At 48.4% G+C, this 13079-nt stretch overlaps 5 protein-coding genes across 5 annotated transcripts; 3 read left to right on the forward strand and 2 right to left on the reverse strand.

Annotated features, from left to right (window-relative positions):
* Positions 1-1260: 1260 nt before the first annotated feature.
* N7484_007335 (uncharacterized protein) lies at positions 1261-4546 on the forward strand (the record flags this gene model as incomplete). Its single annotated transcript, XM_057117722.1, has 2 exons — positions 1261-1554; positions 1616-4546. The coding sequence occupies 2 exons, from the start codon at positions 1261-1263 to the stop codon at positions 4544-4546; spliced, it is 3225 nt and encodes a 1074-aa protein (XP_056970757.1).
* A 1666-nt stretch (positions 4547-6212) lies between these two features.
* Positions 6213-7870, forward strand: N7484_007336 (cytochrome P450; the record flags this gene model as incomplete). The annotated part of the gene is made up of 3 exons (XM_057117723.1): positions 6213-6388; positions 6438-6881; positions 6937-7870. The coding sequence occupies 3 exons, from the start codon at positions 6213-6215 to the stop codon at positions 7868-7870; spliced, it is 1554 nt and encodes a 517-aa protein (XP_056970758.1).
* A 262-nt stretch (positions 7871-8132) lies between these two features.
* N7484_007337 (signal recognition particle 14 kDa protein) lies at positions 8133-8619 on the reverse strand (the record flags this gene model as incomplete). Its single annotated transcript, XM_057117724.1, has 2 exons — positions 8133-8492; positions 8593-8619. 2 exons carry the CDS (start codon positions 8617-8619, stop codon positions 8133-8135), a joined length of 387 nt encoding a protein of 128 aa, XP_056970759.1.
* Positions 8620-8839: 220 nt separating this feature from the next.
* On the forward strand, positions 8840-11454 carry N7484_007338 (MIF4G domain-containing protein; the record flags this gene model as incomplete). Its single annotated transcript, XM_057117725.1, has 2 exons — positions 8840-9128; positions 9191-11454. The coding sequence occupies 2 exons, from the start codon at positions 8840-8842 to the stop codon at positions 11452-11454; spliced, it is 2553 nt and encodes an 850-aa protein (XP_056970760.1).
* Positions 11455-11621: 167 nt separating this feature from the next.
* N7484_007339 (uncharacterized protein) lies at positions 11622-13060 on the reverse strand (the record flags this gene model as incomplete). Its single annotated transcript, XM_057117726.1, has 2 exons — positions 11622-12989; positions 13046-13060. 2 exons carry the CDS (start codon positions 13058-13060, stop codon positions 11622-11624), a joined length of 1383 nt encoding a protein of 460 aa, XP_056970761.1.
* Positions 13061-13079: the final 19 nt, after the last annotated feature.

Here is a 13079-nt window from a genome sequence, read left to right on the forward strand (position 1 = left end):
ACCTCTTGGCAGGTGCTTCTGTCACTGCACAAATGGGATGATACATTCTATTTGGTGTGGCTTTGTGATGACAAAAATGGTCGTTCAGCTCTATCTCATACACAAGATATAAGTCGAAGTAATCAAAGGGCTCTTGTAATGGCAATGTATGTCACAATGATAGAAATTTTGCTAACATTGCTTCGGCCAATTATCTGTCGATTCTCAAGACAAAGCTAATGCTCAGATGTGGGCGATAAGATTCTAGAACTCCGTAGGTCTTCTATACACGACAACGTTACTGTTTGCTGGCATTTTGCAATCACTTACATCGAGGGGAGAGCTTACGCTATTTTTGCTTCAATTCGCTGTCATACTTTCTGTATATCTTTTTGTGTGAGAGGCAGGTCCTGCCAGTAATTCTATTCGGAGATTCAAGTTTGATGAATCGCTGACTGACTCGTCATCAAGAATGCCGTTCTCAGTCTTTCAGCGATTGATTCTTGCTTCATGGATCTATCAACGTCCCCAAATAAAAGAACGAAATGTGCCGCAAGGCCTTGATGTTGCTTTGGAAGCAACCCTCGGGAAAGAAAAGAACCATGGGCTGCCGAGCCACATAGAATGAGATCAACACTGAGCTTCAATGATGCCAAAACTTAATCTGCTAGATTAGATAGCAGCCTTTATTTCAAGGAGTACTGTAGCATTGATCGGGTTACTGAGGCTGTCAGTAACTTCAACTGGCCTCTATTGGGCGGGGCAAGAACACAACTAGGTAATAGCAGTCCCATTCCAAGCTGGCAGTTGGGCAGATATCAAAACTTTGTCAGAGTCTCAATTTGACTCCGATCTCATATTCTCAAGGCTGTTCCAGTTCTGTTGCCACCCGCATTCGAGGTCGGATCTTTATCCGGGCTTTGTAAATCGGCCAATCGATGCGGGTTGTTTATCCGAGCAACATCCCTATCCACTCGAGAATCTAAGAGTGTACAAGCCAAAAGTGCAAGAGCAAACGTCAGGAATATACGATCTACATTGTAGGTAACCTGACGCTCGGAGAATAATCCCAACCTCATTGGTGCAGGACCTCCTTGCTGAGTGGAAACCGATAATGTCGCTTTTCCGCGATTGTAGATATCCCCACCGGATACCCGGAAAAGGGCCGTTGCGGTTCTCGGAGTGACACCGAGTTGGAGTCGCGGGACCTTAAATCACATATAAATAAAAGAATCTCCAATCCTGCAATTGCGGGGAATAAATTACTTGAAGTTATCAGCAATGGCTACCATGACAGAAACAGCGACGGTCGCTGTGCCGCCATCACAGACCAAAGATCTCGCCACTCGCCTGTTCAACGGCACCCTCCATGCCGGATATCCTCCGATAGAACAATTTATGACAATCGATGGGCTTCTCAAAGACCATGCAGCGCAACCGGATCAGGCGCAAAGACCATTGATCAGCTATCCGGTTCGGAAAGCAGACGACTATGAGGAACATACAGCAGGGGACCTGGACAAATACACCGATCTCGCGGCTCGCTATTATATGGGAAAAGGGCTACCACCAGCGGTAAGATGAATTATTGCATGACTTTTCTTTTGTTATTTTCGCTTTGCTAATGTATACGTAGGATCCAAGTCTGGAAAAGGCGCCGGTGGTTGCTTTGCTTGCTGGCTCCAGCTTCGAGGTTATTTTAACCTTCTTTGCACTGAGTCGCCTGGGGTATGCTGTTCTTTTTTTGTCAACTCGACTTACAGCCCCGGCTTATGCTCGGCTACTGGGAATAGTAGACTGCAACCAAATGATCATTGCCAAACAATATAGTCAGACTGTTCTCGATATTCGCACCGAACGCCCAGGCTGTACCAGCTTCCCTGTCTTGCAGCGAGACGATTGGTTTAACCGACCCTCGATTTCCCCTCAATTCCAGCGATCAAATGTAGATCCCACACGGGAAAGCAAAAAAATGGCCTGGATCTTGCACTCATCTGGAAGTACGGGTTTTCCGAAACCCATTTTCCTGACCAACTACCAGTGTTTAGCCAATTTCCGGAAAAGCTTCGGCCTGCGTCTGTTCAATATCAGTCCCTTGTTTCATTCACACGCCTTGATGGAGCTCGGACGAGCTTTCTATACAAGGGCGCCTGCATATATTGGAAACCACTCCCTTGCAATCACTTATCAGAACCTGGTTGACGCCTTGAAGGTGGCCAGGCCGCAGCAGATCAGCGCCGTGCCCTATGTCATCAAACTTCTAGCAGAAAAGCAGGAAGGCGTTGAAGCACTGGCGAGTCCTCAGTTGGTACTGTACGGCGGATCGAGTTGCCCGGATGATCTAGGCGATCGGCTAGTTGCGCAAGGTGTCAACCTTGTTGCCAACTATGGTGCAACAGAGACTGGTCAAATTATGACTTCCTTCCGACCCGACGGTGATACTGAATGGCAGTATATGCGTTTACATCGCCCCGTCGCCGATTACACTCTCATGGATGAAATATCGCCTGGCGTCTTTGAGTGTGTCGCTTTAGATGGGTTGCCAAGCAAGGGACCCTCCAACTCAAAGCCCCCATTCAGTGACAAGAATCCAGAAAACAGCTTTCGAACTGCGGATCTTTTCACACGTCATCCAGATCCAAACAAAAGCAACTATTATAAATATTTGTCTCGATTGGATGACCGCATTACCCTCGTGAATGGTGAAAAGGTCCTTCCGATTCCTATTGAGGGCCGTGTTCGAGAAGAGGAGTCCGTGGGGGAGTGTGTCGTGTTTGGATTTCAGCGAACTGTACCAGGAGCTTTGATCTTCCGTGCTCCCGGGAAGGCAACCCATTTGGATGATCACGAGTTCCTGGAAACTATCTGGCCAGCCGTGGAGGCCGCCAATGCTCGTGCAGAGACGTTCTCGCAGATTCCAAAAGAGTTAGTTATCATTAAAGGGGCAGATGTGACATATGCAAGGACGGACAAAGGAACTTGCATACGGGCTCAAGTCTATCAGCAATTTGAGGAGGACATTCAGCGAGCCTATTCGGGATTCGAATGTAGTGGACAGAAGAAGGGAACTCTTGCCCTCAATGTCTCAGAATTGGAAGCCTGGCTCTTATCCAAATTCAAGGATGACTTGGGTGTACCTCTTGAAGGTCCCAATACTGATATTTTTTCTGCTGGAGTTGACAGCTTGCAAACCACACGGATATGGAGATTCATTGTCCGCGACCTCGATCTTGGAGATCAGGGTGACAGCTTGTCTCAGAACATTGTTTTCGAGAAGGGAACCGTGGGCGCTCTTGCGAAGCATTTGCTCAAATTGCGGACAGGCCAAGAATTCGACCAGGAAGATGAGGTGCAAATCATGCGTGGAATGATTGACCGATATTCGTCTTTCACACACCACACCCCAATCATCCAGCACCAGCCAAGCACAGAAGTTGTCATTGTGACGGGCGGAACTGGAAATCTGGGCGTGTTCGTAATTGCCGAATTGCTCAAGAGGCCCACTGTATCTGAGGTATGGGCATTTGTACGTGCACCAGGCCAAGCAGCGGCAGGTGCTCGTCTATGGAAAGCGTTGGATGATCGCAAAATATCACTCACAGATTCAGAGGCTGCAAAACTTCATGCCGTCCCCAGTGACCTTTCTCAAGCGAATCTTGGTCTAAACAGTTTCGTGATTGAACACCTGCTCTCGTCTACAACGAGTATCATCCACAGCGCGTGGGCCGTCAACTTCAACCTTGGCGTTCGATCGTTTGAGCAACAACACATCCGCGGCACATACAATCTCATTAACTTCTGTCTACGCTCGAAGCTTCCAATTCCTGCTCGTTTTTATTTTTGCTCTAGTGTCAGTGCCGCGAGCAATACTCCCAAACCGGCATCCATTCGCGAGACCATGATCGAGGATCTATCGCATGCACAGAGTATAGGCTACGGACGATCGAAGCTCGTCACCGAGCATATTACGCGTAACGCCATGCACCATACCAGCATGCACGCTAGAGTCTTGAGAATTGGTCAATTGGGCGGTGATACCAAGAACGCTCAATGGAATGACACCGAGGCCGTGGCTCTCATGTTCCGCAGCGCTTTGACAACCGGTGCATTACCTGCGTTAAATGAGAGCCCAACCTGGCTTCCCGTTGACCAATGCGCTCAAGCAGTCACGGAAATCGCCCTTGATGCTTCTGGTTTACAGTCCGAAGTTGACTTGGTATATCACTTGGTTAATCCGAATGCATTCAGCTGGACGAATGATTTACTTCCTGCTCTGAAGCAAGGCGCTGATTTGCCACAGTTTGAGGTCGTGTCGCCTCAAGAGTGGCTCCGAAGGCTAGCAAACAGTGATCAAGATCCAGGAACTAATCCTAGCATTAAGCTTATAGATTTCTGGAAGTCCAAGTATGGTGGTGATGGCTCCCAAGTACCGGCTGGCGGCCTTTCTTTTGAAACAAAATGCACCACCCGAGACTGTCCGTCTTTGGCTCTTGTGAAGGATCCAGTAACCGATGGTCTGATGAAGAGATATCTTGCCTCTTGGATGAAGCAGTGGACAAGTCAATAGATATTTCAATGCATAGATACACATATGTACTGCATTTACATGTAAAATAATGAAATATTATCAAGACCAAGTTTTAGTGTATACACCTGTGATGGTAAAAATTGCTTTCCGGTTTGCAAACCACGATTCCAATTGCCATGTCCTTTCAATGCGATGTCATCACCATGTTCAGCCATCTTCGCTTCCTAAATCCCCCATCTCTCGATGCGCCAACAGAGTCTCCTCTAAGTTGCCACCCACCGTTTGTCAACTCTGGAACTGGTGTATGGTTTATTCATAAACACCTCAGCCCGATATCTCCAGGGGTTTCCGAGCTTGATGGTTCTCGTGGCAGGAAGCTACGTTTCAAAGAAATCGAAATTGTCTCACACCATCAAACAAGTACCTATAAAAGACCCTCTTCACGTTGCGGTCTTGTACGAGCATAATAGCAATCAAAAATCTGCGAATAGCGGTATTGGTTGGAATGACAGGTTGTTGACGATGGAGGCTCATTGCCTGAAACTCCAAAACACTTCCATTTGATTGAATGCTGCCTCAAACGTAGACTTATAATCTTTCTGTTGGCGCCGTATTTTGCGTTTGAGCTTCCGGGAGGACTATGATGTGTGCTCGTAGGAGGATTGTATAATAGCTTGCGGCGAACACGAGGTCGATAAGCGAGCTTTGTATTTCAACTTTTTCGTACAAGATACCCTCAAGGGGGGAATTTCCGCTCATGAACTCTTCGTGCTACCTTTTTAGACCATCCTCATCCAGGGCTTGTGCTTGGATTCTCGGTGGGTCGTGTGTCTGCTGTCGTAACTGTGACGAAGCTGGTGGATTCACATAATTTTATGTAGATGGGAACGTAGAGTCATAGAGCTGGAAAAGAACATATACCAGGACGCCCAGGTACCTAGAGGAGGGAATTTGTAAAATACCAGTGCAGGTGGACCCGAGCCTGAGGCTGTGGGGAATCTTGGAGGGTAGAGCTTTAGATTAGAATTTATAAAGCGAGGTCTGGAGCAGATGGATATATATATATATATATATATTCATGGCTGTGTGGTGAATTCTTTCAGACATTCAAAAATGTCTCTAGCTGAGTGAAGAGAAATTTCTATGGTTACATGTTCCAAAAGGTATACGTGCTTTCGGCAGCGGCATTACATATGGCCGAAAATACTTGACGTTTTTTTAATCAACGAGTTGACTCCGATGCAGGTGCCTGGACAGTTCACGGTGAGCATATTCTGATGGTTCAACCTTATGTCTAATGACAACAAGGATTGAAGGATGCCAAAATCGACCTATTATAGGTCTATAGAGATCGGCCCCCTATTCGATGATCACTGTTGATCTCAGCCTAGCGTCTTAGCTTAAACTCCTCAAAAGCCGATTGACAATTGAAGCTGGAATTAGTTGTTATACGAGTCTCATTCCGTATCTATACTTCTGCATATTGTCGCGGATGGGTTGAGTGGGGTAATTGTTTAAACGGGGTACATGACATTCTGGCCCCCATACGCGTCGTCGCATCCCCCAATCATCGTGCAAATTGGAGAAGCATTACTCAGCTGCTGCATCTCTGTCAGTTAACTCACTAAACCAGGTACCGATATTCTTACCTGCAGGGTGCGAAGTCGGCGACCTCCAAAACGACGACAGTTCCCCTCAAGAGAAGATGTTGGATACCACTCAGCTTCTGACTCTGGGGCTTGCGTTCGCAGTGGGTTATGTTGTCTACAAAGACCGCAAAGGCGACCCGCGCGAACCGCCCGTGGTGACGAGCGCGATTCCGCTAGTCGGACATCTACTCGGGCTTATCTTTTCCGGTTTTGGTTATTTTACTATGCTGGCGTAAGTAGTATAGCCACGTAAAGCCGAGGTAAAGCTAAGTTCTCCATAGGAAGAGCAATCGAGACAAGCCAATTTTCACTTCGAACATGGTGTTCAATAAGACGTACATTATTACGTCGCCGGATCTTATGCAGGCAGCTCAACGCCATACCAAGACTCTGAAATTTGACCCACTGGTGACTTTTGGCCTTCGCAATGTTGCGGGAATCCAAAATGAGAAGACCCTTCACTTGCTGCGCGAGAAAGAGTCTGGTGGTGGAGGTCTTGTCCAAAAGATCATGCACGATATGGCCCCAAAGCTCCTGGGCAAGCCATTGGACACAATCAATCTATGCATGAGCCGGTTACTACTCCCACATCTTGATCGGCTGGCAAATACTCCTACTGTCGATCTCTACGGGTGGTGCCGCGATGTCATTATGGATGCGAGCACCCAGTCTTTGTACGGTCCACTGAATCCATATGCGGTTGCTGAAGTCTCCGAGGCATTTTGGTTAGTTTGAAAGTTAGTGAGACACGAATTCCATCCACTGACATGATTTGTGTAGGGAGTTTGAAACAAACCTCGCCCCTTTGGCCTTTAACGCCTTACCATGGCTGACAGCACGCAAGGCATGGAAGGGCCGCAACAGAGTCTGCGAAGCCATTAAGAGATACGTCGAGAACGACGGCCCGCGGCGGGGATCTGAGCTTGCTATTATGCGACACAAGACGTTAATGGAAGCCGGATTTTCCATGGATGAGTACGCAAAAATGGAAATCACCTTGATCATGGCTTTCGTGTCGAATACGGTTCCCTCCGCATTCTGGGTTCTTTTTGATCTATACACCCGTCCCCAATTGCGTAAAGAAATTCGCGAAGAATTGAAAGCGAATGCGCTCTCTGTCGCGGCGGATGGGGCTCACAATATTGACATTGGAGCTATGAGAGAAAGATGTCCTCTGCTCTTGTCTACTTTTCAGGAGGTGCTGCGCACACGTACGACTACTTGTTCCACACGTATTGTATTGAAAGATACATTGGTCGCCGACAAATACCTCCTGAAGGCTGGAAATATGCTGAATATCCCTGCAGATGCGATGGGGTATAATCCCAACGTATGGGGTGCGAACTCGGCTGTGTTTGATGCGCGGAGGTTTATGAAGCCGGTAGTGTCAGAGGACACCGGTGAGAAAAAAGAGAGCCGACGTCCTGGGCGATTCATGACTTTTGGTATTTCCCCTGTCATCTGCCCTGGTCGGCACTTTGCTAGTTCGGAGATTCTAGGCTTAGTAGCCATGATGATTTTGCGGTATGATGTTGAGCCGGTCAGCGGTGGCTGGAAAGAGCCCCCGAAGAACCAGTCGGCGCTTGTTTCAATAATGGGGGCAGTCAAAGGCGAGTATCCCGTCAATGTGGCAAGAAGAAAAGAGTTCGAAGGTGTCAAATGGGGATTTCAGGTTGGAGAGGGCCAAGGACAGTTTCCATTGGTAATTGGGTGATCAGGGTGCTGGTCAGTACACTTCTAAGTCTCGATTCTGAATTGAAAAGCACATGGTGAGTGGTTAAGCTCGTGTAATGTGAGTTTGTAAGGGCATATATACACCAAAAGGGAAAATAAGCTCAGATATAGCCATTGCTATGTGATATAGAGCCACCGATCAACGCCAGAAAATGCAAATGAAACAAAGCCATAAGGGCATTGGGGAACACATCAACTTCCCTTCAACCCTGGCTTAATCATAAAACCAGAATATTCACTCTCTATGCCTTGACAGCCTTGGAAGCCCCACCCTTGGCCTTTGTCTTGCGCTTGCGATCCCGCTTCTTCATTCCGGTCATACCAGACTTGCACAGTTCGGCATAGCGTGTATAGAATGTTTCGAGCTCTTCCGGCTTGACGATCGTCGAGAACTTGACTTTCGAAGAAGTATTCTTGGTGATTTTGCCAGTCTTATCGGCCGATTTGGGGTTTGGCGCACTGGTATTTCCATCGGTGATGCGGATGAGAGTTGAAGGTGGGGAATTGGAAGCGGAGTCAACGAGGGGTTTTTGAGTCAGGTTAACAGATCCCCGTGCCTTTTCAGATGTCTTTGAAAGGAGGTTTGTGAGAGATGAGAAGAACTGGCGGTGACGGTGTTGTTAGCGGAGCTCTTCGTGGATGGTCGCGTGGCCGAATGGGTGAAATTTCAACATTGTACAAAACGGGAAATGCCAAGCATACCTCATCGTGGCTCAGAGGAGGGGCCATTGTGAATAGAAATATCAAGGCTCACGACAATTAAGCTGCGATATTGTGTCAAGACCACGCAACAGTAATCTCGTGGGGGAAGAAACTCCGCTGTGGGTTGGAGGCGTGCCGCCTTACAATTTGGCTGGCAGAAAAAAAGTTAAGTTTACCGCCCAGCGGTCACTTTCTCGAGACAAACCTTCAGTCAGTTGACTTAATTCTTTCTCCAAAATCAGTCAAGATGAGACGCCCACGCCCGCAGCACAATACCACGTCTCTGCCTCGTGACCTACGGTCAGAACTTGGCATTCGTGATCGTTATGGAGAGAAGAAGCGCCGACAGAACGGACCTGCCTCACGCAAAGACCGTCGACAAGCGGAGCGCAACGAAAAGAAGTCGAAACCGCACGCGCGGACTTGGAAGGAGTATCCTCGCCAGCCGGAGAAGAATATTGAGGATGATGAAGACTCCGATATGGATCCGGAGGACGATCTGCTCGGCAACGATGGCAGAAAGCCAAGCGACAATGGTCAGAAAGCCCCGAAGAGAGAAAAAACGCAAATTCCATACCAAATATGAAAAAATCCGAAGGAGACGATGAAGACTCTTCGATGGATGATGCCAGCATGATTGATTTGGATGAGGATGAAGAGGACGAAGATGTGTCGGACATCGATGAACCTGAGGACGTAGATAGGCCTCATATCTCGTCCGGAGTGAAATCCAAATTAGCGGAGGACGATGCTGAGATTGCCTTTTTGGAGAAGAAGCTTGGTCTCAAGAAGGGCAAAACCTCTAAGAAATTTGAAGACGATGGATTAGATGACCTGCTGGGTGATCTGGGGGAGGCATCAGAAGATGACAGCAAAAAGAGGAAACGAGAAGCCGATGAGTGGCTCCAGAGTAAGCGCAAGAAGGCCCAGAAGCTCCAAGCTCAGGAAGAGGACGAAGATGACAGTGAATTGGAGAGCGACGAGGACGATGATGACCTTGATGAGGAAGTGTTTGGAAGTGAGGATGATGAAGAGGAAGACGATGAATTTGATGGTTTTGACGAGGAGAAGGCTCCCCCCAAGAAGCGAGAGAATCCATACGTTGCACCAACCCCCAAGATGGAAAGCTCCAAGCCTCAGAAATACGTTCCTCCCTCATTACGAGGTCTATCCGACCCGGAAACAGAGTCCCTAACTCGACTAAAACGCCAAGCTCAAGGACAGCTGAACAAGCTTTCAGAGGCCAACCTGATTTCTATCGTATCTGAGTTCGAGAAGCTTTATCGGGATTACCCCAGAAAGCATGTCACGTCTACGGTTCTTGATCTATTGATGGGCCTTATTTGTGAAAGAGCCGCTCTACAGGACACGTTTATGGTCCTTCATGCCGGTTTCATCGCAGCTCTTTACAAGCTCTTGGGAACAGACGTTGGTGCCGAGATTGTGGAGAGAATAGTGAAAACATTAGATGCTAATGGTGACGAGCGGGGAACTTTCCAAGGCAAAGAAATCATCAATTTGGTTTCCCTTTTGTCACAACTTTACAACTTCCATGTTATCGGAAGCCCATTGATGTTCGACTACATTCGTTCCTTCCTGGAGGAGATCACGGAAAGCAATACCGAACTTCTGCTTAAGGTCATTCGCATCTCCGGGCCTCAGCTTCGTCAAGATGACCCCACGTCCCTCAAGGATATCGTTCTTCTTGTTCAGCCAGCTGTGGCTAAGATTGGCGAGGGCAACCTTTCAGTTCGCACAAAATTCATGATCGACACTATCACCGACCTGAAGAACAACCGTGTTAAGAATGCTGTCGGTGCCAGTATCACCAGCGAGCATATCACCAAAATGCGCAAGATCCTGGGCTCTTTGAACAATCGCACCATTCGTGCATCGGAGCCCATTAATATCACTCGCGCGGATATTCATAATTCTTCCAAGAAGGGCAAATGGTGGCTGGAAGGTGCAAGCTGGAAGGAAGACCCACTGGTATCTGCTCGGGAGCAGTTGACAGATATGCCCACGAAAGAAGAGAAGTACGAGGAAGACAGTGACGGTGAGATTGACTTCAACGAACTCGCGAAGGCCCACGGAATGAACACTGCTGTCCGTCGCTCAATTTTCGTGGCCATCATGACCGCCACCGACTACAATGATGCGTCTGTGCGGCTCAAAAAACTTCGGTTGAACCGTGCCCAGAAATTCGAAATCCCGCCTGTTCTACTGCGCTGTTTGATGGAGGTGGATGAGGAGGACAAGCCGTACAACCCCTACTACACTTTCATTGCACGAAGTGTGATTGTAGGACAAAATTCGGGTGAAGACGAAGGGAAACGGCGTGAGGAGCAAGGGCAACGGCAGATGAAGGTCTGCTTCATGTTTGCCCTTTGGAACATCTTCAAGAGGATGGGTGAAAGGGGAGAAATGGATGACGAAGCAGACTTCGATCCAGAGGACGAGAACACCGCCCCCACCTCGAAGGCTCTATTCAAACTTGCTAAGACGTACGGAACGCTGATTGCAGAGGGTCACCTGACACTTAGCATTCTGAAGAATCTCAACTTCGCCTACTTGCAAGAAAGTACCAAGCTCTTTCTGGACATGCTGATCGCCACCGTCATCCAAGAATCCAAGAAGAACAAGAACGGAGAGAAGAAAAAGAAGGATGAAAAGGAACATGAACAGTCCCTGATCCAAATCTTTATGCAAGTTCAAAAAACACCACACCTTGCGAAGGGATTGATCTTCTTTATTCAAAAGGTAGTGGCCAAGACCGACCTATTGGAAAAGGAAAAACAACAAAAGTTGGTTCGCTTGGGTTGCGAGATAGCCGTGGGCGCCCTCAAGTTGATTCGCGATTAATGACTGCACGGCAACTTGTACATGAGGATCCTGTTTTCCGGCGGTTGATTTTGTATCTAGAATACCTATACCCATCATAGACATACCAGAAGTCGCATTATGTAAAGATGAATTTCATTGCACGTGAATCGTTACAGGCATTGAGGATAGATCTAAAAATGTACAACTCAAGTACCTTCCTCCACTAAGTCCCATTCCATAGCTACCAGCCAGCGTTTGCTACAATTCTCGGGTGTATCAACTTGCGAGTTAGTGGTCTGCAACTCAGTAGTGGCTGAGGAAATCCGATGGTCATGGAGGTCGATATCCCATGCTAAACCTCGATGAAACCCTAGCAAGTCCCCCGATTGAATCTGGCCCGGAGTAGAGCGTGAGGAAGACCGCGGCTTAGATCTAGGACGTCCAAGAGCGACGATATTGAGAACATTGGCCTCCTCTTCTCTCTGCCCGCAATCGTTCACAGTGTCTGCTGTGATAAAAGCCAAAGGACCGCAGCTACTAAGCATTGCGTGGCTGACACTAGTAACCCGTACAGCCACAAGGTACCGACTCAATGCCCCGGAAAAGCTCGTTTCGGAATCGGTATTCAATGACCGACCATGCAGGGCCTGTTCTCGCTTAGATCCCGTCTCAAGGATCCAGCTGCGGACATCTGCTGCCATGCCACCAGGCACGTAGCTCGTTGTACCCGCACGCTGTTTCCCACGGCGACGCAAGGTACGCGACGAAGGCGAAAATGGCGCGGGAATATCATCTTTGGTAGATTTTGGAGATGGAGATCGGGGAAGCACAAAGGTCGGTTTGCGCTTTTCGAGAGGCGTTGAGGTCAGTTGTGACGGTGCCGGTGTTTGAGTTCCAAGTAAAGGCTGGCTGCTTGGTGGTTTCTTAGCCGAGAGCATGAATCGAGGTTTACTCCGGAAGGGGGTGCTGGTAGGTCCCGGTGTCGATCCGAAAGCTCTTGGTAGCACCCTTGGAGTCGCTTCTAGGTTGGGATTTTGTGTCCCCGTTCGTGGAAGAGAGCCAGAAGCAGGTGTTTCTGGGGCGACAAATTGACTAGGAGCCTCTGGTGAAGAGGATGTTTGACCAATGCCTTCCTGCAGCTTTTGGGTGAGAGAAGGCTGTCCCAATACACGTCGACGCTTGTGGCCATCTTCTACAGGCTCAAACAGGGCCTCGTACTCGGAGTCCAGGGGCCCCGGCGTCACGGGGGCCTTTGGTGGACTACTATCGATAATATCATCCACCGATTCCGTTCCCCCTTTCTTTTGTGTGCTTGTGATCCCTGGAAGATCTTCTTCATCGCCATCTTCAATCACGTCCCTCTTCCAACGGGGTGGAATGTCATTGCGCCGCGGTGCCGGAGTGCCCGCTACAGGGGCGGTCGACGGAGAATAATCATCGTCAACTATGTCGAGGTCATTCTGCCCTTTCTGCGGAGTGGTCTGCGAGAGGAGGAAGCGGGGAGAGTTTGCGAATTGTGGACCGCTCCGGCGCGTAGACGGTTGGCGACGGGATAGGCGGAATGGCGAGGGAGTCTGTAAGCGGATTGAATTAGCAAATGACAGATCGAAATGATACATGTGATACATACACCTGGAAAAGGCATTTATTTTTGGTCATCAAAT

This window comes from Penicillium longicatenatum (assembly GCF_028827895.1).
Source record: "Penicillium longicatenatum strain IBT 33135 chromosome Unknown contig_4_segment0_segment0, whole genome shotgun sequence".
NCBI classification, from domain to species: Eukaryota; Fungi; Ascomycota; class Eurotiomycetes; order Eurotiales; family Aspergillaceae; genus Penicillium; species Penicillium longicatenatum.